The sequence below is a fragment of the Astatotilapia calliptera genome, chromosome 4 (assembly GCF_964374335.1).
Source record: "Astatotilapia calliptera chromosome 4, fAstCal68.1, whole genome shotgun sequence".
Lineage (NCBI taxonomy): Eukaryota > Metazoa > Chordata > Actinopteri > Cichliformes > Cichlidae > Astatotilapia > Astatotilapia calliptera.
The window spans coordinates 1,612,560-1,637,952 of record NC_137425.1 but is presented as its reverse complement, the minus strand read 5'-3'; the positions used below and the strand labels follow the sequence as shown (position 1 = coordinate 1,637,952).

Here is a 25,393-nt window from a genome sequence, read left to right as displayed (position 1 = left end):
CTCAAGTGTCATCTTATCAATGTGTTATGTGATCTTCAATGCGTTTTTTTTTTCTCTTCTATTTCTGGTAGATACAGACATTTAATTTAAAGTCTTGATGTTGCATCTGTCTACATACTGTTAATTACTAACCCTAATGAGCTGTTGTGTTTTATTTTGGACTGGGTTTACACAAATGCTCACTGAATGTGTTGGCAATAAAATAAATTTAAAAAAATAAGTTGGATGTACTTAATTCATTTGTGTGGAACCTGTTGACAAAATAGATTTATGTAAAACTAATTAATAAAGCACAAGGTGGCTGAAAATATAATATTTGAATTAATCTAACTTAAATTTAACATTTTACTGCCACAAATAAGAAATGTGTTGAAGTAACTAAACTATCTAACCTGAAAATATATCATCTATGTTCATACAACATAACTTGATTTAGTTAGTTTTAAATATGTCTTGTTAATCTTAAGTAGTTTTTTTAAATTAGATGAACTAAAGATTTTTGCTTTAAACTAACATAATTCAATTTCGTGGAACCTGTTGACAAAATAATTTTAATTAAAGTCAACGTTTCATTTTTTTGAGTGTAGATGTAAAAATACTGAAATTGTTACTTTACAGAATTGCTAGATGACCAGATGCTGGGGCAGAGGAAGCATGTTCACTGCAGACCAAGTAACCCATAGAGTCATTATGGCGATTGCAAATAATCCTATACTTGGAAATAAACACTTGTGTTTGTTTTGATGTGTTTGAATAAACAGCAGTACTTGAAGTTTGGATCCCTCTATGCTTATGGATCTATGACAGAAGTATGAGCTCAAACTGACATAGCCTACCTTGTGCACAGAGAAAGCAAAAGCCAGATGTGTTTTGTATTCATACCATCAGTGTGCAGTTGGCGCATTGTGTGCTTAGTAGATGATGGCTTGTGTGTACTGTTTGATACGGAAACACCATTTTTACGAAGGTGTGTAGAGTTAATCTAGCTGTGTTTGCTTTTGCAAGAGAACTACAATGTTTTGATGATTGGGTGACAGGTTTTCTTATTTGTGTGAAGAGTTTTGCAAAATTAGCCAATAGTTACAAAAAATGTGCTTAAGCAATCAGAAAAAACTGTAAAAGATGCCTGAAACAAATTATTCTCAGGTCTTAGATGTGAAGATTTGCTGCTTTCCTTTAAATTATTGACTAGTTATCGCTTAGTGTTCATAAGACTTGATTAAAAACAGCAGGAAAAAGATGTAATGTAATGTTTTCAGTGACGCTGCGTGCAGATAAACAGAATCAACCTTTTGGGATTTCCTTACCTGAATGATTGAGCATGCATCAAGACGTTGATTTATTTTTTCTTTTTACGTTTATTTATACGTTTTTTTTTTAATCAGCTGTTTGATGAAAATCTAGTGGCTGTATGGTGAGTCAAAGGTACAGTTTTTCTCATGTTAAATTTGGAACTATTCAGAAAATCAAAAGCATATTGTGGGATAATCTCAGAGGCAATATGTCAGTAATTACAGGGTAATTGATTCAGGTCTTTCAGAAATATGGGGAAATTATAGTTATAGATATTACTCTTATAGTAATATCACTTCTACAGTAACAGTAAATGGCAAATCTTCCTCTTACTAGTAGAGCAGTTTTTTATTTAAAGAAATACACAAAATAAATTCAATAGACTGGCTTTTTTCCATAACGTTTTATCGATGTCTTAAAATATTGAGTTTGTATTTCGTGTATTTTCTAATGTTTTAATATCGCTTTTTAATTTTTTCTAATTCCGATTTAGAACAATTAACGTATTAATATACTACAATAACGTTGTTGTTGTTGTTGTTGAAAATAATCATCATTATTGAGTCCAGCTGTTTTGCTGTCATATAAAGGCTGCACTCCTCGACCTGCCAACGATCGCGAGATTGAGGCCACTGCGAGAAGAACGGGTCCAGGCAAGGCATAGCAATATTCATATTTAGCAGCACGAGCAGCAGCAACAATAATAACAAGCAGTTTGTCCGGTTATGTAGGCAGGAGGAGAGATGAAACGCATGGTGCCAGCTTCAGCCAAAGACACGGATGGAGACACGGGACTGTGATCTGCAGGTACACGAGACGCCGCGCGCTGTGCTCAGGAAACACTGATAGCTAGGTTTATTAATAGCTAGCTAGCTAGCTGGCTAACGGTTAGCTTAGCTCGCGGAATGTTTGGCTACAACTGCTGTGGGATGATTCAGTGTGTGGTCGTCCTCTCTCTGACCACTTAAACCAGCAACAGCTGACTGAACACAGGCGCGACTGAGGGGCAGGTGCGTGGGCACGTCGAGTCTGTGGGGCTAACGGTGGCCAGCTAACGTTGCACGTCTTTAAAGAAGCTGAATGAGCACACTGCTAGTTCATGTTAGCATGCTAACGAGCCACCTAACGCTGCTGTGAGACGCTCTGTTATCAATAATCTGTAATCAATAATCAGGTGCTGGGGGAAGTGTTCGTGTCTTTTTGTCATTAAGGTGAAAGGTAACAGCGGTCAAAATAAAATGATACTAAAAACCGTTTTAATGATGTTTTTAGGAATCAAATGATCAATAAATCAGTTTTCGAGAACCCTGTGAGCAAACAATCTTTAATATACAAAAACTGGAACGTTTGGTCTTTGGACAGGAGTGTGCAAAAGTCTTACGTCATCTTATGTCTTTATATATTGTAGGAAAAAAGGAAATGAATGTATGGTGCATTAAAACGTGTGCCAAGCATACATGGAAATGTAGTTAATAAGCCAAAATTGGGAGTGTAATTCTAGTGAGATTGAAAGTAAGTGTTTGGTGTGAGCGCCTTTATTCTTCAGCGTAGCCAGAAGTTTCTGTGAGGATCTTCAGGAATCGTTCTTCAGGCTTCATGAAGGATAGTCAAAGCTCTTTTGGATGTTTCTGCCTCTTTGTTCTGTTCTGTGTCAGGATGATCCCGGACTGCTTCAGTAATGTTGATCCATGACTGATAATACTCTACTATTGCTCTCTTCAGGCCGTGTTTGGCATCTTTGTCAGGCTGAAATCATTTTTCCCCGATGGTTTTGCACAGTTGATCAAACTCTGATGGTGCTTTTCAAAGATCTCAAACACCACTGACTAAAATGCAAATGAGAGCCTCCACTGTGTTTTATATGTAATGTGGCATAGCTCAGCCTTAACTCCCCGCTTTCCCTTAAGAACTGATTCTGGACAGCCAGCCCTCTGATGAGGCTGCAGTGAACGTTAGACGGTCAGCTGAAGGTCCAGATGCAAAAACACCATCTTGTCTTTCAAATCGTGATATCTTCTGTACTTTAGATTCAGCCACTGAAATAAGAACAAATGTATTTTTGTGACAGGCAGCTGGTGACAAAGAGCCTAAAGATCGAACTTTTTTTCCTATGATGTGTGGACACAGCACTGGTTCATCCCTTGAGTCAGGAGTCTTTTTATCTTTGAGTGATTAATAGGTCAAAGTTCAGAGTCTTAACAAAATCTCAGGTACAAGGACTGGACTGGAAATGAGTGAAATAAAAACTTTAAAAGACCTTCAGAAATCTGGAGGCTCCCAGTAAGCGAAATTTAAAGAAATGAGTGGCTTAAAACTTTATACCTGTACCTGTCGATACCGAATGCTTAAATGCCCTCAAACTTCAGAAACTGAAGATTTTTAGTTCAAAGTATGACACGTGCTTACGATGAGACATCTGTCATCCAAAAGACTTCCTGTTACAGCAGCCAAAACATTAAACGCAGCCTATAATAAAATCACTTCAAATGGAAGTTAAATAAAAAATGTAACAAAACTGAATCATATTCAAGAATCTAAAATAAGAACCAAACTCAAAACCCCTAAAATTCTTTGAGCAATATGAAGGAGCCACAACACGGATTCAACGATGACGCAAAGTTTTACATGACGAGTCTGAAGAAGGAAAAATTAAAAACTCGACGTTAGAAGGTAGACATGATCTCGAGAGGCGTCCAGTCCAACATGAAGGCACGATGAGTGAAATAACCGCTGGCGACATGGGCGGGTCCTGAGTTGACCCTGCCTCAGCTTCCACTTGATTACCAATGAGAGTGCAGAATAGCACTGATGGGCATGATGCTGTGGTAAATCTGGCAGCTGAATCCTGCGACGTTTGTGAGCAAAAACGAAGCATGACTGAACCACTTCCTGTCTCAACGTCACCCTAATGTTAAATTTGCATCTGTGACAGTTATTTAAAAAAATTAACTAAAAGAAATCGCTCTTTCAAAATGATCAGATCAGTTTTATATTTTTATTAATCTGGATGTTGGGAAAATCACAGCAGGTATTACAAAAAGTGAAAGCTGAGCTCGCGATTCAGCGACGCCTCAAACCGATTGTCGTGTCGTTTCTACGTGTTCTGATCCCAACGGCGCCACTGTTCACCTGATCGGCGCTTCATGTGTGGGTCTGTTTCCTATAAAAAATATTTGAATCACAAAGATTTTCAGACATTAAAGGCCATTGTTGATCTCTGGCATGTTCGTCATGCTTCAACAGTTGCAGTGTGCCGACGCTGTTTCTGCTCGTGTCACTAACGTTTTTTCCCTTCTCTAGGATGTGGCGGCGCTCCTGTCATACAGACAGACATTGAAGAAGAGGCGGACCTTGTGACTCGTCTAACCTCAGACGGCACGTTTCCTGTGTGGGAGCCTCTTTGGTTTTTTCTGGCTGAAGTCTTTAGTCTCATAAATAATGTAGCAGAAGTTTGACCGCTTCTAAACGCCGTCGTTATCGTGGTTTGTTGTTTGTTCTTCTCCCTCGATGGGGCAGAGCTTCACCCTCGTTTGTAAATTGGTAGACTGATGTGGTGCAGGTGCCCCCCCACACTGAAGTAATCTGACTGATCATTGAGCCCCTCGGCGCCTCACGCCTTTAAGGAGGATGAACGGCTCCCTTTTAACCCCACCCAGCCCTCGGGCGGCAAACTCCTCCCCTTTACCTCCATCTCCCTCCCCCTCTCCTTCCCCGCCCTCTCCTTCCCTGCTGCCCTTGTCCTCACGCCCTCCCCCTCTCCCTCCGCTGATGAGCCCGCCATCCCAGGCCCATCCGTCCTCGCTGTCGGACACGCCCACGCCATCGCCCTCACCTTGCTTGAGCTGGACCGAATTCTGTGAGCTCCACGCCCGCGTCGCAGCCGGCGACTTTGCACGTCACTTCCGGGCGTTTCTCTTAGAGAACCCGCACTACTCCGCAGACTCTGCCGCTGCCTTCTGCCGCCGCTTCACCGACCGCTTCGTTCGCCATTTCCAGAGCGAGCTGGAGGGGGCTCTCCCGCCGAGCTGTTCCTCTGCACGGGATGAAATGGTGAGCTGGGCTCCCCAGTCAGACGCTACGTCTCTGGAAGAGGAGGCGGTCTCGCCGCTGTCCACGACTGGAGGGGCGGTCCCCCTGTGCCCTCCAACTAACACGACGCGGGGCACGAAGCCAGCGCCGGCACGTCTTGTGTTGGAGAACCGTGGCGGGGACAGGTTTCAGGATTCTTATGCCCACAGCCAAGTCATGCCTCCATCATCTTCGTCATCGTGCTGCTCTTCCGTAGGAGGGAACAACGGGAGGCGTGAGGAGAGTCGAAGCGTGGTGGCTCCAGGGAACGGCGACGCGCCTGTGGAGGAAGAGGAGGACAGCTGGCTCGGGGCGGCGTCCGTCGGCGAAGAGCTAGAAGAACGGGAAGCGGACTCGTCAGAGGTGGACAACGCAGACTCCTCCCACACTCCTCAGAATCCACCCTCCTCAGTCACTCCTCCGCCCGGCTCCAAGGTGAGCGGCACGCCTGGCTCCTCCAAAAACAAGCTGAAGAAGCGTTTCTCGCTGCGGAACGTGGGGCGCAGCGTGCGGGGCAGCGTGCGAGGCATCCTGCACTGGCGCAGCTCCTCCAGCGACGCCACGCAGGCGCAGCTGCCCTCCAGCTACAGCTACACCATGGGCGTGCAGGACACCTCTAAGAGGACCTCTGGCACTCAGCCTCCTACACCCACCTCCTCCATGCCTGTTTCTCTGTCCATGCCCCTCTCGCTTCCTCATTCCTCCTCCTCCTCACTGCCCCCTTCGTCGTCGAGCAGCGCCACCTCCCTGTCGTTGTCAGAAGCCGCTCGGGATCGGCGGCGGAGCAACGGCGAAGGAAGCGAGAAGGAGAAGTGGAGCCATCGTCTGGAGAAGCTCAGATTGTCACGATCCCCTCCTCCCGTCCTCACCTCGACCGCCTCCAGCTCGCACTCTGCAACGCTGCCTCCGAGCAGCGCCGCCGCCATGGGTCCTCCGAGGAAGGTGGGCCGGCTGGTACGGGAGGGCGGGGTGAGTGTCAGCTCATCCAGTGACGAGTGGAGCGGCAGCCACGGCTTCTCCGGCTTCTCCTTCGGTCTGCTGCATCACAGTACGGACAACAATCCTGCCTCAGCGCAGTCTCCTGGAGCACAGCCGCCACCGGTGCAGTCTCTCGCCAGCGGGGGGAACGTGCCCTGGAGGGGAGGACGCTGGCACAAATGTCGGCTGGTCCTCCGAGAGCGGGACAGAGAAGGTGGCGAGCGTGGAGAGGAGTACTACCTGGAATTCTTCATCCCACCCAAAGTGAGTTCTGAGTAAACCTTTTAACTTGTGTTGGTGCTCAAAACAGGTCAAAGAGAAACGACTCGAATCTTTATTTTCTGACTCGATGAACATCTGCAGCAGAATCATTAAAAACGATATTGCAGAAAAGTAGCTTAAAAATCACACAAGCTCAAACATCAGTATGAAAAGTGGTGTCAGTGTCTAAATACTGTTTTTATTTGGTCTTCTGAAGCTTTGAGGGTCACAGGAGCCTTTAAAAAGTCCACAAAGGTGACAAAGCTTCACTTCCTGCCATCAACCCTACAACAGCTAAATGTGTTGAGCCGTCAGTCGATTGGTTCATTAGTCAGGCATATGAAGCGGTCAGCAGAATAACTTGTAGCTCAGCCTGTCCTGGTTGTTACTGGTCAGGAGTGGTAGGACTGCCAGTGTCCCCATCACCCACACTTCTCCAGCTGCCTGAACACGACCTTTGACCTGCTGCTAAATTGTGTGGCTGTATAACTAAACGGCAAACCTTTTGTCTCAGTCATCGAAGCCTCGGCTGACTGTGCCCTGCTGCGCCATCGTGGATGTGAGGAGCACCACGGCGCTCGAGGTCCCCGACAAGGAGAACACCTTCCTGCTGCAGGTAACCACGCCGTCAACCATCGGCTCTGATTCTTATGTCTACACAAACAATCACGTGCCGGCCTCTCAGTGCGTGTATGCAATGTGCAGAATGTAGTCTGTGAAAGCTGAAGGCGTACCACATGAACACAGGCCGCTTCATTGTTTTAGCCGCAGGAACTAAACCAGCAGGAAGAATGTGACAATCCAGAGACGTGCGAGCGAAAGCAGGTCGGAAGAATCTGGCGTCTTTATTTTTGTGGAGCATAAATGTGGTGAAGCTGAGCATTGATTGACTCAAAGCAGCATCAGTGCACAGTGGGGGGTTTCCACTGTGCAAGTAATCTGTTGGGAATGAGGGGGAGGGGCCTAAACTGATATTAGGAATCGAAACGGTGGCGTTTTCATACATGAAGGTTTCACTGAAACATGAAGCGCGTTCTCTTTCTGCTCTCAGCTGGACGGGACGACGCAGTACGTGATCGAGACGCGAGACGCCGTTCAGATGAGGGCGTGGCTCAGTGACATCAGGAACGGCATCTGTCTCAGGTGAGCAAACACAAAGCAGCAGTGGCATGCTGCCTGACCAGCTCCATATGTGGTTGTGGGTGTGGCTATAACCACGTTCTCCCTCCCACAGTGAACAGGAAGATGTCGAGGGTGTGTGCGGGGGGCCGTTGGACATCAGCGGGACGCCTGAGATCGGTGACCGCCTTTCACAAGGTGAGCATGGAGTGTGAGTTTACTGAACATGGACCCCCTGATGTGGGCAGAGCTTCTGTTCTTGTACATCTAACACACACATTGCATAAAAGCGTTTGACCATCTCCGCTCGTTTCTTCACATCAGTGTGTTATGGTGGGATCGGAGGCTCCTCGCCTCTGATGGATCCTCTCCCGCCTGAGCTGCCACCTCGAGCGCCTCTCGATGAACCAGATGGCCGGATTCACGGAGGGGGCGGGGCTAGTCTCGGCACACCGTTTGCCGAGACACCAGACGCCACAGGTGAGTCTGACGCAGAGATTTGTTTTGTTTTTTCAAAAATATTTCTGTGACGCCTGAAGAATCCTGATGCATCTGCACATGTATGATCCACATCCAGCTTGAGCCTCTGCTGTTTCAGGTGGCGTGCTGTAGGTGTGTAATGTGGTCACATGCACAACATGTAATGATGTCAGACATGCATCAGAATATCTACACAAACAGTTGAATCAGCTTTGCTAAATGTGGAGTAGATTCTTGTCTCTGTGTAGAGATGTGATGGCGGTATATCGATGCTGTGATGTCACAGCGTGATGACCTTACTAGCTTTAAAGGTTTACACAAACCCTTCCTCCACTCAGGGTCTTTCCTCTTCTCTGACGTGACGCCGGTTGAGGCGGTGGAGCACCCGCTCAGCGAGTGTCAGTGGTTCCACGGCACGCTGTCCCGCCTCAAAGCCGCTCAGCTAGTGCTGGCTGGAGGCCCGGCGAGCCACGGCGTCTTCCTGGTCCGTCAAAGCGAGACGCGGCGCGGAGAATACGTCCTCACCTTCAACTTCCAGGGAAAAGCCAAGGTGAGACGAGAGCATCCCGGCAGATATTAGTCTGATTACAAAGAGGATCTCATGGCCGTCCTGTTTGACAAACTGGTTCACGTTTGGGTGACGTGATGATGCGTACGCTTTACACGTGTCGTTGCCTTCTTCCCCGCAGCACCTCCGCCTCTCGCTGAATGAGGACGGTCAGTGTAGAGTGCAGCACCTGTGGTTCCAGTCCATCTTCGACATGCTCGAGCACTTCCGCGTGCACCCGATCCCTCTGGAGTCCGGCGGCGCCTCCGACGTCACGCTCATCAGCTTCGTGGGAGCTACCGCCATTCGGCAGCCAGGTACGAGTGAGAGCACCAGGTGTTCCCGGCGACTAATTAATGACAAATCAGACGAGACTTAAAGGAATGAGTTTGAATCTCTGATCCTGTAACAACTGTTATGACATCACTGATGCTGTCTCACCATGTTCAGAAATCATTATTCGTTGGGATTCAGGCGTTCCTGTTCTTGGAATTTCCATTTAAAATTAAACTGGATGAAAAGTGATTTTTTAAAAGAGCTCTGAGGAGGCAAGGGGTTGCAAAGCAACTTGCAGATGTGCAGCTGCTGGAAAAGTAGGCGCTGTGTCTCCTGTGGTCAGCCTTGCCGTCGCTTAGCAACAGTGTTAAGTTGCATCGGGTTGAAACTGCTCAGTCAGGTGTGCAGACACCTGCAGAGCCCGGCGGTCACCTGTAAGGTGTAACCCAGCTGGAAGCAAACCTGTTTAACGTGTTCGTCTGTGGATTTTACACAAACCCCGCATGACCTGCCCGCGTCACGTTAGTAATGCCACCAACACGTCATGTGTTCCCTCCTTCCTGCAGACTACTTCCTGTTCTGTTCATGTGTAATCATCATTTATCGTCATGTCTGCTGGGATGTTTATTATACCGATGTTGATGTCCTGCCAGTAAAGTCTCCAGATTACATATTTTAAAAGTTGTTGTTTAATTGCTAAATTTAAAAGGTCCTGATGGCTGTGACCTCTGCTGTGACCTCTGCTGTGACCTCGGCCTGGCAGCATGAAGTCTCACCTGCTGAAAATAAGATCCTGGCGTTTTAGTCTCAGCTAAAAATGCTTTAACGACAGCACGAGTGTGACGGGGAAACACCGTCCGATCCAGAATCAGAGCCTGAAAACATTGTTTGGGTGGTTTGATCGAACGGGAGTGCCGTCACACCTGTGAGGAGAAACTCCGCCCACCTCCACCCCTGCTCCATCTGTCCTGTGTTACTGCACCCATCGCTGTTCTGACCTCTCTGTTGTTGTCTTGTATCCGTTGGCTCGCCCCTTGCAGGCCGGGACAGGGCGGGCAGTCGGCCTACAGCCTGTGATGTCATCACCACGCGCCATCCTGACTCTCCATCAACCCCCATCTCTGACTGTGTGTAAGTGAGACCGGACTCGGCTGAGAGAGAGAGCGAGGAAGTGAATGAACAAATGATGTGTTTGGGTTTTAGTTTGGCTCTGGTCATGTGACACTCCACAGCCAATCAGGAGAGTTCAGTGGCCTGAATAAATGGCAGCTGTACTGGGGGAGGGGAGGGGATTTTTAGGATAACTGCCCAAAATTTAAAAGAAAACTTTGAATATTTTGCGGGAAAAATCTGAGTTTAGAAGAAAACAGGTGAGTTTCAGAGCGAACAACATTTATAAAGCCCGGCCTGACTGAGTGGATGAGCAGTCATGTGACCTGTTAGCAGGAGTAATGACGTCAGCGTGGCTGAAGCAGATAAGGTTATCCTGGTTATGTTCAACTTTAGTTTCAGACCCACAACTGTGTGTGTGTGTGTGTGTGTGTGTGTGTGTGTGTGTGTTACCTTGAATTGGACTGCCTCCATGACTCCCATGGACTTGACGACCGCTGACTCCTCCCACCTAACCAGCCACTCACTGTCGTCTCTCTTTGTCTCCCACCTCTCATCTTCCTCTCCTCCGACTGTTTCACTTTCGGCCTCATTTCCTCCTCTTCCTCCCCCCTCCTCCTCTTCTGCCTTTATTTACACTCTTCTCCCTCTCTTACCCCCTTCCCCTTTTCTTCCTTTTCTCCTCCTCTCCTCTGTCCTTGCAGACTTGACCAGCAGACCCCGTAGCCCTCCTCAGCCTCCTCCCCTGCCGCCAGGCCGCCCCCCGCCCCCGACTCCGCCCCAGGAGAGAGGAAATGAAATGGAGGTTGGAGCAGCAGCAGCGGTGTCGGCAGTGACAGTCACAACCACAGGAGGAAGTGGAGGAAGTGGAGGCGGCGTGGAGGACTGGGAGGAGAGGGACAGGGACACGCCTCTCCGCCAACTAGAAGCTGCAGACGGAGAAGAGAGGGAGGGAGCGAGGGTGCCCCGAGCCATCGATAACCAGTACTCCTTCTTCTGATGGAGGAGGAGGCGTATGTGTGTTTGAGTGTGCGTGAAAGTTGGATTGGATGAGGCGGCGTACATCATAGCCATTCATAACCAGTATTTTAATTTTGTTAGCGAGGAGGAGGGGGAGGAGTAAAAGTACTAACACTATGTGAGAGAGAGAGACGTAGAGGCGGGTGAGTGCAGCTTTACGACACTAACGAGCGGTACATTTCTTTATAGCCAGATAAGCTTTGTTTTGTTTTGCCGGTACGCCTCGCAGCAGGCTCAGCCCTGACGCCGGCAGACCCGACGATACCTCACAGCGGTCCTGTCAGGACGGCACACGCTAGCCAGAGGCCAAACATGCTACAGATATTCCTGCTTTGGCAGCCAGACCCGAAACATCGCGGCGCCGCAGCAAACCGAAAGCGACGGAAATGTTGACTAAAAATGTAGTTTCTGAAGCCGCGCTCGGCCAGGTAGCAGTTTATGAACCCCACACTAACATTTAAACTCCGCCCACACATGTGACTGCTCGTATTAATACTACAGATGATGTTAACACTAAAGCCACTATTTACGTTCACTGCTTCACTTTCACAGGTCTTAGTTTAAATGGTGGAATCACGTTTTTCCGAACCTTCGTCCCAAACAGTCTGTTTTTAGCGTCGTCAGGACGCCGAGGTGCACGTTGTCGTTTCACTGTGGCGCTCTCACTGAGCTGACGGTACGTTCAGCTGCTGCTATTATTTATTCTAGAAACGCCTTTAAAGCAACACGATGGTGACGTCTGCACCGGGATGTTTGTTGGTCGGTGGTGATCGGATCCAAGGAAAAACACTGACTGAATGTGAGGCGCCGCAGGCTGACGCCTTCATCAGACTTACTTTCATTAGTTCTTGAAGTCTGAGCATGTTTTGGGTTCGTTTTATTTTCACTTTTGGACACAAATCGGTGCGTTAACTTTTTATTATATTAAACGTCGTTATTGCCAGTGTGAGACTGTAACGATACTCGCTGCTGTTGGACTGAGTCTGCCAATCATCACCTTCATCACGGGGGGGCGGGGGCAATGTTCGGTGAGCTGCTTGTCACTTCCTTTAAAATGTCACGTGTAAGTTTAGTTTGGCCTGTGGTGTCGGCATCATTCTTAGTGGACTCGTGAGCTTTGTTTTAATTTAGCTTAAAGTCAGACTTTCTTGACTCGTACGTCTTTAACAAAACGTTGCTCGGTCTTAAACGGACATTTTTAAGTGGAGTCTGAGTTCGTCAGCATTAAAACATCAGATGTCATCAGTGGCGTTTGGTGCGGCTCCTCAGATTTTTGTTTTTCAAATTTAAATGCAGTTTTTGAGAATTTTAATAAAATTTTAATAAAGCCATAAATTGGCACATTTACAAAATTTAATAAAATTTTATTTATATAGCACCAAATCACAACAGTCGCCTCACCGCACTTTATATTGTGATGCATTCATGAGGTGACGAATAAAAATCGTAACGTTTCCCTGCAGCGTCCGTCACGGCTGTTTTAAATTCTTAAACGTGTCCCAGGCCTGTGCAGCTCAAACTCCTCGTCCACCGCGGCCCACGTGGAGCCCGCTGTGACTCTAAGTGGGCGGGGTCAGTGAGACGCTGTGTAAGAAAGTGTAACCATGTTTAAAAACCCCTGACATGTTAATGTAAGGAAAAGCGCACATTCAGCAGCGTGTCTGTTTTTCTACATGTTACACTGATGTTGGCGTGCACGTGACGACGCTGATGTCGTCGTTTCTGTAGCAGTTACTGAAGACGCGCAGCTGTTCTCATTTCAGTTTCACGTAGTTTGGTGCGACGTGATTGGCCGCGGTCATTATCAGCAGGAGAAGCTGTAAAACTAAAATCTACACCACCCTCCACCTTCTCCAAAAGCATCCAGTGGGCCAGATATGACTCTGCTGGGCCAATCCTGGCCCCCAGGCCTTATGTTTGACACCCCTGATTTAGAGTGATATTTAATTTTTTTTAATTTTTATTTTTTCTCACTAGTGACCATTCAGGCCTCCTAGAATGTTTTAACTTTCGTAAATAACGACGTGCAGTGACATCATGTGCACCCCCCCATCGTGCTGCGCGATCAGTCGCACCTTTGGGACGTACGTCCTGAGCAGTAAAGTTTATTTTCTTTTAAAGAGTTTGGTTTGGCGCCGCCTGAGAGGAGGCGGGTCGGGTCTGGATCAGGCAGGAAACATTTACCTCAGTCACTCAGCAGCATCACTCGGTGTAAATGTCTCTCTCTCTTTCTCTCGCTTTTTCTCTCCGACGCTCAAAAAGCATCTGATCTCAGAGCTGATGGTTCAGCACCAATAAGATGGAAATAATAAAACTCTGAGGGTCAGAGTGATAGTATTACATTTGTCTTTGTTTCGTACGCTTCATGTTACACTTGTTCCGACTCATCTTGTGATTCAGTTCAGATGTTTGTGCCTTTTTACGTTTGGGGATAAAAAGAAGGAATGATGACGATATAGGACTCGTTGTGCAGGTGGCGGGATCCCTCGCCCTTTTCAGTCTGTTCCCCCCCCCCCCCCCTCCTCCTCTGCCTCGTCCTGCATCATTAAAATTATAGCAGCAAATGTCGATGAAATACTTTTTCTCCTTGTGCCTTTCTGTGTCGTCTCATCACCTCTGCCTGCATCTGTCGCTCAGTTCATTTACTCATGTCATAGCCCACCCAGTCTCGCTCTGCTTTCCTTTGCTCATGTACTCGTCTGATCATCATCGCCATCATGTTCTGTCCTTTTCTCAGTTTCAGAACTCTTTGTGCCTTTCTCTGTCTCTTTCTCTCTTTGCTGGGACCGTGTGTTTGAAGCCGGACGGCAGCGTCTGTCTGGCCTGTGTGGTTAGTTTCAGGTACTACATTGAATTTAATGATATAATATAAATATAGTGAAACGTACTGCTGTGTCTGTGGTCTTTTTTTAAAAAAACCTTTCCTGGGTTGTTATTGTGGTTTTATTAGACGTTGATCAAATATGAGTCGGGTTCATCCAACTTTAAAAAGCTGACAAAAATAATTGGTCTGAAATTTTCTTAAGTTGCTCCACAGCAGATTTAAGACCAGATGATCAAAATCCCAGCAGTATATTTAATCATGTAAATCAGTGTTTTACTGATTTAATCTCACTTGTTTTTTATTACATTTAATTGTAGAATGTAGTTGCAGTGCCTGACACCAGGGGGCGCTACACTTATTGTGCATTGTGCAACCATTAGATCAGGGGTGCCCAATCCCAGTCCTCGAGAGCTACTACCCTGCAGCTTTTAGATGCATCCCTACAACTCCCTGAATCAAATGAATGGCTTGTTATCAGGCCTTTGCCAAACACGAAGAGGTAATCAAACCATTTGATTCAGCTGTGTTGGAGTAGGGATGCATCTAAAAGCTGCAGGACGGTAGCTCTCGAGGACCGGGATTGGGCACCCCTGCATTAGATAAATGTGGAGGTTCTGGTTTTAGCATCACCCAGACTAAGATACCGGCTAATTAACACTTTCATGCATTATGACAATCTGGATTGGTTTTTAAGTATTTTTATTCATATTTAGGAATGAAAAAGATTTCTAAACTTTTTTTCATTTCATTTTTGTTTAAACATGTGCTTTTCAAAGACTTTTACATGTCCACTTAGGTGGACAACATCACCTTTGGAGTGGGTGGCAAGTATGGGGTGACATCAGTGTCCAATGTAGTGGTTTATGTGAAAGTATACCATCAACACAAACAAGCAAACAGCCTTTGAATAGCTGTAACTGTAGTGACCACTGTGTGAAACGGTTAAATAACATCCAATCAAATCCAGCAGTTTCACAGAACTGGAGCTCACACCTGTTGGACCGTCTGTTAGTACAGTGACCTCACAGCAGCCATATTATTGGTCAGAGGGCTCCAACAACACAAACATGGTCCAGAGGTCCAGTTCAGGTGAAGCGAGCGGCTACAGCTGCCTTTCACCTCTCGGTTTGCCTCTGGTGGATGTTGCAGGAACTGCAGATTTCTGAGCTTCTTCAGCTCAAAAGAGAAGCTGCTTCGTCTTCAAGATGGACATGGGTGTATTTGGACAGTCGTGATCTCAAAATGATGAAATGTTTGGAACAATCTGGAGTCCATGGTGATGCAAGGTGTGATGCGAACAACCTGAGGTGGTATTGGACAACATCACAGCTCATTTTTAGACATGGGCGCATATTTAAAATGCAAAGTGCTTCAATAAATCTGAACTTTACTGAAAGGTGCATGCATTACTTTAAAGTCAGTAAATTATTGGTTTGCTAATTGATTCTGGATGAAAGCCAGTGAAGGATGATTGAACCCGCTCTCAGGTTTGTCCTTTTTTGCTTGTGTTTTTGTTTTTTTACTGTCGCGAAGTTAAAAACTAAACAAAAACAAAACGCACGCGATCGTCGATGTAACATTGCTTAAACAGGGTGACGTATGATTGACAGGAACTCTAACCAATGAGGAAACGACGGCGACAAAACGAACGAATCGGTTGCCTAATGTAGATAAGTGGGCGGGGTTTGCGTTTAGTGCGCTCGTTTTAATTACCGGGGTGGGCCTGGTGAGTATGGGCGTAGCGTGGAAGTTGCCGCATCGGGGCAGCTAAGTGCTTACGTCACAGGGATGGTCATTTACACGCAGTCCAAGCTGCTCCGCTCATGAACGCGTTCGTTTGAATTTGAACTGGAATCCGTGGATCGGGCCGCCAGCCACAGTGGGGCCGCATCACGTGTGCGGCGGGACCCGGGTGCGGTAAATCGAGCGCACCTGGCGCTGTTTTGTTGTTGTTTTCCAGGTGCGCCGTGTTCGGCCTGTCAAACCGCGTGACTTCGTACCGGGACGGCAACACCGGAGTAACGGGGATGCACGTGACTAAAAAGTATTATTTACACGCTAAGCCTCGTGCACGTGTCACTCTGGCCATTTGTGGCGGTTCGTTTGTTTAAAAGTCGCCGTGTCCCTGAGCTAGCGCCGTTAGCCTGCTGCGCTAGCTTACTTTACGATTCTGCGGTAAAACTGCGCCACCTTTGCGGGACGGCGCCGTGTGTGCGGGCAGGGCCAGATCATTGCATGCTAGGCTTCAGCTGGTTTGGCGGCTTTCTGCAGAGGTGGACTCTTTGATGTCATTGTTCGCGCAGAGGACGTTTTACCTGTAATTTGTCTACCTGACGCTTTCCCCTCCTTTTTCAGGAGCAGGAGCACCATGAAGCCACCTCCACTGACGCAGTCTCCTCCTGTGCGCAGCTCTGTAAGTACAGGTGACTGCTGGTCTCAGACAGGTGTGTCTGGTCAGCTGACACACCTGCTGTTTGGAAACAGCCTGAATAAAAGGCTTTATTATGAAACTCCATCAAAATAAGTCATCACAGGCTCAGATGTGGAAGCTTGTCTCTGCCACTGAAACGTCTTTTTTCCATCCATTTTCTTCCATTTATCCAATTCAGGATTGTGTTTGAGCTGCAGGTTATCCCTGCTCTCATAGGCCGGGAGGTGGGGTACACCTGGACAGGTAGGCAGTCTGTCAGGGCTCGATAACCTTAAATCTCTGGCCTGTGGAGAACTCAGACTGGGACAGGTTGGGTTAGCGTCTCAACCTTTAACGTTTTCTTCTCTCAAACAATAAAACAACTAAAATGTTGACTTGTGGATGTTTGAAACGTGTTTTCATTGGACTCGAGCTGTCAGCCGAGACTTCAGTGCTGAGGCGGCGCTGCGCTGTATTTAATGAAAGCTTAAATGTTTGAGGGCTCGTTTATTTCAGGGCGGTTTCCTGAAGCTGAGGTTTATTTCTGTGCTCCTCACCATGGTCCACGTGTACTCGTGTTTTCCCACCTGACCCCTCACAATCAGCTGACTTTACCTGCACCTTAAGTATGACCTGCTTTTACGCCTCACCTGTGTCTGCAGGTATTTGAAGGCGTCTACAACAACGCGCGCATGCTTCACTTCCTCACAGCGGTGGTGGTGAGTCCGTTTCTGCCTTTTTGTTTCTGGTTGCTGTTTTTTGGCTGAGTGCCGCAGATGCACTGAAGCCGTCCTCTCTGCTGCTTCCAGGGCTCCACCTGCGACGTGAGAGTGAAAAATGGTGCCGTGTACGAGGGAATCTTCAAGACGCTGAGCTCGCAGGTGACTTTTTTTAAAACGGCTGATATTTTGACCTTCAGTGTTTTTGCTTCTCAGGGGTTCAGACACACGGCTCTCTCCTGCTGTCCGTTTTGTCTCTTTGCTCGTGTCTGAGTCTGCTCCCGTTGAAGGTTTCTTCCTGTTAAAAGGGAGGTCTTCTTCCCCAATGTCACCAAGTCCTGCCCTTAGTGGGAGTTTGTCTTTACCATCACTGAGTCTTTACTTTGCAATTTGACGCAGTTCTGATGCATCAAACTGCCGTCTGTGAGGTCACTCCTGCAGAAGCTTCACTGGTTAAATGGCTGTAATCTGTCTGCATGTGTCAGTGTGAGCTGGCTGTGGATGCTGTTCACAAAGTGAGTGACGGAGGAGGAGGGAGCCAGCCCTCTGCTCCCAGGATCGAGGATGTTACGGACACCATGATCTTCAGCCCCGCTGACCTCGTCACTATGACGTGCCGGGACGTCGACTTGACCTTTGCCGTCAGAGGTAAACGGGCTCCGCCCACGTTTAGATTAGAACTGCATTTATTTTCTTTAAAAAAACAAAAATCAGGTTTGCGTGTGAGCTCCAGGTCTCAGGGGAGAGTCGGAGGGTTAATGGGGAATATTACCTGTGCGAGTAATAAATATTCAAAACTGGATAACGTGATGATCAGCGGCGCGTTAACTGGTTTGTGCGTCGGATGCTGCAGAGATGAAGCATCTGAAGTGGTCGGACCGAAGCCTGATTTTTTTTTTTTTTTTTGTCTGCAGACTCGTTCACGGACTCGGCCATCGGCTCGTCGCGGCTGAACGGGGAGCACCGGGAGAAGGTGCTGCAGCGGTGGGACGGGGATGGAAACGGAGACGGCTTTGACCTGGACTCGGACACGGTGAGGAAGCTTTTAATTTCGAAGGGAAAGTTTTACACTGACCCGCAGCACCCCCTCTGCTCTTACTGACCTCTACTGCTGCCTCTGGTGGACGTTAGAGGAACTGCAGCTCCTGTTTCAGGCCGTTCTCTCACAGCTGAACCGAGCAGACGATTTCACAAAAACTTCTTACTGAAATGTTTGAAAACCAACGACACAAATCAGGTGGACTCTTACCTGTAAATCTCAAACGTACGGTTTTATTAACAAATGAAGCAGAATTATTTCCAAAGAAAGGTTTTATTATTTAGGACAAACTGATGCTTTTGGCTTGTCAGCACTGCCCTGCTGATTTTGAAGATATTTTCCTGTTGGGTTCACGTGGAGTACCTCGCTGAAATGAGACGTCTCCGATTCATTCGTTTTTTTTTTCCCTTTGTGTCAGTCGAACGGCTGGGACGCCAACGAGATGTTCAAGTTTAACGAGGAAGCGTATGGCGTGAAGTCGACCTACGACTCGAGCCTCTCCATGTACACGTAAGGAAACAAACCTTTTCAGGTTCACCAGCTGTGTCTCCGTCTGCCAGACGTGAAACATAAAAATGTTCGCATATGTTGTGAAGAGTCGGTTTTCATGATTTTAAATGAGGGTCTCTCCTTCCTTCTGTCATGCTTTTCCCAGCATGCCTTTGCAGAGGGGGAACTTGGAGGTGTACCGGCAGCGGGAGGCTAGGGCGGCGCAGCTAGCCAGTGAGATCGAGAGCAGCCTGCAGTACCGCCGCCGCGTCTCCCTGGAGAACGACGAGGGAAGGAGCGAGGAGGACAAGTACAGCTCGGTGGTCCGAGAGCGGGAGGAGAGGACGAGTCCTGGGTTCGCCTCCACGAGCAGGTAACGGGAACGTGGCGCACCTGGCGAGGCAGAAAATAATAAAACATTTTAAAAATGACCAAAAATTCCCAAAATACAAACTTTCCTGCCTGAATTTGCCTCAGAAGTTCCCAGGATGTTTTCCCGACCTGAAGCTGCTCTCGCTTCCTGTTTCCCTCCCTTGTTTCTCAGGGAGGCGAAGTACGTCCCCCTCCCTCAGAGGGCTCGAGAGACTGGCCCGTCTGCCAGCAGCATCAGACCCGGGGCCTCCGGCCGAGCAGCACCGCCTCCCTCCAGACACCTCCCGCCCAGCTGCTCCTCCCCCAAACCATCCTCTGATAGGAGCAGCCCTATGTCTGTCAGGACCGCCTGCTCTCCCAGCCAATCACGGAGCAGCCCACCTGCCGCCAGCAGCCCGCCCCACACCAACCACGTTCTTCCACACTCGCGCTCGCACCCGCAGGCGCTAACCGACACCACGCGCTCGTCTGTAAACGGTGGTACGAAGCTTCTGTGTGTGTCGAGCAGCTCCCTCTTGTGGTCACATCATGCACTAACGTCTATGTTTGATCGTCTCCTTCAGTTTCATCCAGAATGTCTCCGAAATCCCTTCAGAGATTCCAGAGCAACAGAACGCTGCGGAGCCCGAACTCCCAGTCCACGCCTGCAGGTACTGCACACACACGCACACGCACGCACACGCACACAAAAGCTGAGCAGAGCTTCCTCCTTCCTTCCTCCTGGACGCTCACCTGTTCCTCCTCTTCCTCATCTCCGTCTGTCCTTCAGCATCTCGTGCTATGAAACCAGACGCCCCTCCCCAGGATCCTCCGTCTGTCGACCCCGGTTCCTCCTCCCTTTCCACTGTCACCATGGCGACCACCACCAAACCCACTGGCCCCACCCCCCTCTTCCCCGTGGACGGTGAGCTGATGTTTGATTTATTTGTCGCGTGTGCAGCGCTCACAGACCGCTGTGTGAAACCTGTGCTAACGTGTTCCTCTGCAGTGAGCGAAGTCCTGGGCAACGCCGCCAAAGAGCCGCCTGAAGGTCCGCCCGCTCCACAGGACGGCAAGAACAGCAAAGGTACAAAAACCTCCACCCACCTGCCGCTGCCTTCGTCAGCCCTCCTCACTCCGCCTCTCTTCCTGTTCGCAGCTCCGTCTGTGCAGCAGAGGTCTCAGCTGGAGGAGCTCCGCAAGTTTGGCAAAGAGTTCAGGGTAATCACGGTGGTCACATGATGTCACCTGCTGTGATGTCATTTTAAAAAATGAAAGAAATGGAGCGTCTGCAGTCGCTGGTCTCACCGAGGTCTTCCTCTTTGTCACTCAGCTGCAGGCGAGCTCCTCCCCTTTGGCGACCCCCGCCTCTGTAGACACCCTTCAGGATAGCCCCACCCCCTCCACGGAGTGTTCCTCCTCCTCCTCCTTGTCGTCCCCCAGCCCACCGAGGCCTGTCGTGGCTACAGAGGTAGCTCCACCCATCTCAGCACCTGCTGCCCTGCTGCCTGCAGCTCCACCCGGCCCCCGCTCCTCAGGGACGGAGGGGCCGACTGCGACCCCGATCGGAGGGGAGCTGAGCAGCGAGCGAGCGGCGACGCCGACGGCAGCGTGAGTGAAGCGAGTAGCAAATGTAAAGACGCCGTGATGGCGCTGTAACACGTGTTCACGCGTCTCCGTGGTTCTGATGTTTTCAGGCAGGTGAAAAACTCGACGCTGAATCCAAACGCCAAGGAGTTTCTTCCCGTTAAAGGAAACGCGGTAAGTCCTCAGAGGTCGCGCCCGAGTCGTGCTTCGTGCACACTTCTCAAACATGCCGCTCATTGTGACTTGCAGAAACCCGCCTCGAACCCCGTCCCGCCTCGGCCGACCCCGCCCAGCCCCGCGGTGGTCCTCCCAGGACAGCCAGGAGGAGGGGCCATCTACAGCAGCCCACCTGCACACTACCTGTCCTACATCTCCCCCATCCCCCTGCAGGGACACTCCATCCAGGTGTGTTTTTATTTAAATGTCCGTCTCAGGGGGCGGGGTTGGTGATGACACTGATGTGATGTAATGGCGTCCTCGTGTCCTCCTCAGGCTCCTCAGCTGTATCAGTACACCGTGTCGACCATCAGTCAGGGGAAATATCCCAGACCCAAAGGTACACGCCGCACTCACGCCTCCATATTTGGTGTCCCTGTGAGAAACGAGCGCTTTTCTTTTCCCGTGCCGCCGCCTCCAGTTCAGATCAGGACGCTGTGTGTCTGTTAGTCCTGCAGTTTGATCGTTGGACGTTCAAATTTATTGTGCTGGTTGAGTTCAGTGATCCAGGTGTTCTTCTGCTCCAGGGTTGGTCGGGGGTCCGCGTCCGGAGCACCACGGCTCCCCGGCCTCCTCCATGATCTCGGCCTCGGCAGCAGGGCCCCAGCTGGTGGCTTCTCCTTACCCCCAGTCCTACCTGCAGTACAGTCAGGTGATCCAGGCCTTGCCCCCACACTTCCACGGACAGGTAAGTGCAGCGTGCTCTTCGCCTGTCGCTGAACCAGGTTTCTGTGAGACGTGCTATCGTGCAGTCGTCACAAAACACGTGACCTCAGTGACGGCCGCTCGCTTACTGTTGATGTCTCTGCGGCGGTTACGGAAACATTTACAGGAAGATGAGTTCACGTTTCGTCTTCTGTGCTTTTTAAAACGTGGTGCTGACTTTGTCCTCTCTCTTTAACCATAGCCGATTTACTCGATGCTGCAGGGAGCGAGGATGCTGACCGCCGGGGCCGCTCAGCCGCTCGGGCCCCCGGGCCCCCAGTTCCCCGGGCAGGCCGACGGCCCGCCGGGCCCCCAGCAGGCCATGTACGGTAAGAGAGGAGCTGCATGTTAAAATTTGAGCTTCAAACACAAATTTATCTCCTTTTGTTTCACATGCAGCTCAGAGTTGCTGCTTAATGACCCACACAAGTAAATATTTATTGTGAAGCAGATTCAGCTTTCAGTCTGAACGTGTCTTCAGCTGAAACAGGACGTTTAGAGACGTCTTTACAGGAACAACAGACGATTCGACGTCTTCGTGGTTCAGACAGATTTGAGAGCTCTGACTGTTTGACCTGATGCGGCGTTCGACTCCTCTGTGATGAAGCTGACATCAGGAATAATATCAGACTAGAGATGAGCTCAAATACATGCAGAAGAGTGTAGGCAGGGTGGAGTGGGTGGGGACAAGTGTCGGGGTGACAGATGGTCTTGGTGGTGTCAAAGAGCAGGTTATTGTGAGAACCCCACCCAGTCAGGTGCTTCACCTCCTCCCTACAGTCTCTCACTGTGGTGTTGGTGGAGAGAGGGGGTTCAGGATGAGGGTGGAGGAGACCTGTTGGGGTTTGCTGGTCAGAAAGCTCAGTATCTGGGCGGACCTCGCCAGTTTTCACTCTCAGCAGAGCATCCAGGGGGCCAGATGTTTCACACCCCTGGAGGAGTTTGGTGGTTGCATTGTGTCGTCTGCATAAAGACTAATAACATTTACAGGTTGTGCAAAAAAAGACGTTTAAACTGGAGCTGGGCATCGTCACTGATTTCTAGAATCGATTCGATTTGAATCTGGGAAATTCTGACAGTCAGAAATATTATAATTCAGATCAGCACATTTACATATTTTTGTACCTATAAAAAGGAAGCTGACACTTGTGAGACTTTATCAAAGGTGTGAGCGTCACAGCAGAGGCCTTTGTGTCAAAGCAGCTGAGGATAAAACAGAAAAACATGAAGCAGATTTTCCTGTTCTGGGATTTTATAAAAAATATTCTGCAGTCGATCAAAAAGGGAAGAAAACCATTAATCAGCACATGAACATCACCTCTGAAGTTACAGCGGTTTTATTACAGACACAGCGTTTTGCATTTTGTATCATTTCAAAAAGTTTAAAAAGTATTTCAACAGCAGAAATGAGGTCTTGTTTTCGGTAGACTTGTGCGTAACAAGCAAGCGAATAATGCAGAAAACAGATTTTTAGACAGAGCGGTGCGCTTTTTATTGTGGTGGCAGCAAAACAGCAAAGTCAGAGTGAATCCACGACGATGTTTGTGTGAAGCGTAGTTTATTGTTTGGAGAGAGATCAAACTAACAGCTTCAGAATCAGCACAAAAAGGGCGTGAACACAAAGCTCGACCCGCCGACAGAGTCGGCGAGCTGTCGGCTTTCAGCCCCGACCGTGTCCGTGCCGTCGGTGAGAAAGTCACAGCTCGCTGATCCTGATGCGTCGGCAGGTCGAGCTTTGTGTTCACGTCTCTGTGCAGAAGCCTGTTCCTGCTCTCAGTTACTGTTTTCATCTTTGGTGGTTGTTGAAGTTTTGTGAGGTTTCACCGGAGATTCTGGCGTTTCGGGAAAAATTCATCTATATTAAAAAATCGATTCAGGATTTGAATGAATCGATTTCACGTTATCCAAGCCAGAATCAATTTTAATCGATGATTAAAACCCGCCCCTAGTTTAAACCAGACTTTGACCACCAGGGGGCAGCGCTTTAGAGCGGATCGTAGATGCTCTTTGTTCGATCCCCGTTTCCTCGGGTTGCTGTTGTAAAGAAGATGCTTGTTATTTGTCTGCTTAAGTAAAGGTTAAAGGTCACTGCGCCATGTTGTGCTTCAAATTGTTTTTGCACACCGTTCCAGCTCTGGTCTGTTCGGCTTCTCTCAGATGATAAAGTCATCGTGGACATTTCCTCTGTGAAAACTCTTTAATTTACAATAAAAAGCGTAAAATCGTTGAAGGTGTGACTGGTTTAACCCACCTGTGTGAGGTGGGAATGCTGATTAAAGCTCATCCTTCCTCCTCTCTCAGCTCCTCAGTCCATCCATACTCACCACTCGGGCTCCCTCCATCCTCCTCAGCCCTCCAGCACACCCACTGGGAGTCACCCCCCACCCCAGCACACGGCCCCCAGCCCAGGACACGCTCAGGTGGGTGCATTCTGACGCCAACGATGACTAATCCATCGCATCTGAAGTTTTTGTTCAAAGTCAGGAGAAACTGATAACGCCGCCGTCAGGTTTGTTTTTCTAAATGTTTTAATGTATTTATTGGTTCACACTCCTCAGGTGAGTCAGGGCGCCTCTCAACCTCAGTCCTTGTTTCACTCCGGAGGTCTGTCGGCTCCCACGCCCCCTAACCTGCCGCCGGGCCACGGCTCGCCGCAGGCCGCCTACGCCATGCAGGGATACGGCTTGCCCACGCCCCAGCAGCTGACCCACGGCTTCCCGTCAATCAGCCAGCTCACACAGGTGAACAGGAAGAGCACCTGCCTGAGATAAACCGAACGTGAGGTGTTTCTGCCGCTTTAACCGTTCTTTAGATTCATGTGAGAACAAGTCGGGTTCAGGAATCCGCTGTTCTCACCGTGTGTTGTTTGCAGAGGTAAACGTGAAACCTGGAGTATCAGCCAAAATAAAAACATTTATATTATAATATTAATCAGCTGATTAATAACGTGAGGTTTCTTTCATCTTTGAGCTCGGCGCCCCCTGCTGTCAGATTGAAACCTCTCCTGTTTGTCCTCTGCAGGCTCACATAACGGGTGGCATGTCGGGACCGCACCACGCTGCCGGCCACGGCCCCCCGCCTGTCATGCTGCACTACGCCCCCCCTCAGCAGGGTGGCGGCTCCAACCCCCAGCACGGCCCGCCGCCCCAGCAGGGGGCGCCGCAGCACTTCTACATCGGACCCGGTCAAGGTGAGGGGAACAAACCTCCCACAGACTTAAATCTCAGCTCCTGCTGCGACCGTCAAACACAGGCTCGCATGAAACTCACAGCAGAAACAAAGTCGACGGTCGGGTCGTCTGCAGGGAAACCTGAGGGTTATTGGCCACTGAATTATTAGTAAATGAATCAAATCAATGATAATTGGCCTAATCTAAGCTGTGGGAGTGCATCGGCGCCATCGAGCAGGAGACGGTTGGCTCCAGATGGCGCTCCGGGCTGTGAGGAGGATTTAATCCCGAGCTTTTGTGTTTCGTGTCTTCCAGCTGTCCAGGTCCAGGCTCACCCCGCCCAGCAGCTGTCCTTCCATCCGTCCGCCAACTGAAGCCGGCCGGATTCACGATAGCGGCGTCGCCTCCACCTCGTAACATTCCCCGCACGCCTGACACGAGTTGATGTTCTCACCTGGATGTTTTTTAAAAAGCAGATCAGACGGAAACGCCTCGCGTGAGGCGGAGCTTCTCGATTTTTAACACGTAGGCAGAGACCGTCTGTACACACGGACATGAAACTGGACTGAAGACGTTCAAACTGGTGGAAACTTTGTGTGCCCCATTCTTCCTCTGTCCTTTTTACAGACGAAACCAGTTCATTATTAATAAAAGCACTGAAACCGCTTTGGTTCTGTCTCCGTGAAGAGTTTGATTCACTGTAACCTCCAGCTGGGCGCAGATAGACTCGGA

At 49.0% G+C, this 25,393-nt stretch overlaps 2 protein-coding genes across 11 annotated transcripts; both read left to right on the top strand.

The window, feature by feature from the left end:
• Positions 1-1,883: 1,883 nt before the first annotated feature.
• sh2b1 (SH2B adaptor protein 1) lies at positions 1,884-14,039 on the top strand. Of its 2 annotated transcripts, XM_080300053.1 has the most exons (11): positions 1,884-1,946; positions 2,025-2,100; positions 4,594-6,603; positions 7,115-7,216; positions 7,652-7,743; positions 7,835-7,917; positions 8,044-8,199; positions 8,538-8,749; positions 8,889-9,063; positions 10,063-10,153; positions 10,837-14,039. In XM_080300053.1, exons 3-11 carry the CDS (start codon positions 4,921-4,923, stop codon positions 10,856-10,858), a joined length of 2,616 nt encoding a protein of 871 aa, XP_080156179.1. In that variant the 5' UTR covers positions 1,884-1,946; positions 2,025-2,100; positions 4,594-4,920; the 3' UTR covers positions 10,859-14,039. The 2 variants fall into 2 exon arrangements, with proteins under 2 accessions (XP_080156179.1, XP_026019686.1); XM_026163901.2 differs by having other exon boundaries at positions 1,913-2,100.
• A 1,164-nt stretch (positions 14,040-15,203) lies between these two features.
• On the top strand, positions 15,204-25,327 carry atxn2l (ataxin 2-like). 9 transcript variants are annotated; one of them, XM_026163887.2, is made up of 23 exons: positions 15,204-15,262; positions 16,332-16,389; positions 17,049-17,105; positions 17,196-17,267; positions 17,591-17,753; positions 18,020-18,138; positions 18,563-18,654; positions 18,800-19,006; positions 19,178-19,482; positions 19,569-19,655; positions 19,775-19,909; positions 19,994-20,071; positions 20,144-20,205; positions 20,318-20,595; positions 20,682-20,745; positions 20,821-20,976; positions 21,064-21,127; positions 21,315-21,475; positions 21,695-21,821; positions 23,794-23,912; positions 24,051-24,233; positions 24,514-24,682; positions 24,977-25,327. In XM_026163887.2, exons 1-23 carry the CDS (start codon positions 15,219-15,221, stop codon positions 25,033-25,035), a joined length of 2,859 nt encoding a protein of 952 aa, XP_026019672.2. In that variant the 5' UTR covers positions 15,204-15,218; the 3' UTR covers positions 25,036-25,327. The 9 variants fall into 9 exon arrangements, with proteins under 9 accessions (XP_026019672.2, XP_026019671.2, XP_080156175.1 ...); XM_026163886.2 differs by having other exon boundaries at positions 19,178-19,485; XM_026163889.2 differs by lacking the exon at positions 15,204-15,262 and adding an exon at positions 15,736-15,888 and having other exon boundaries at positions 19,178-19,485.
• The last annotated feature ends 66 nt before the right edge of the window (positions 25,328-25,393 follow it).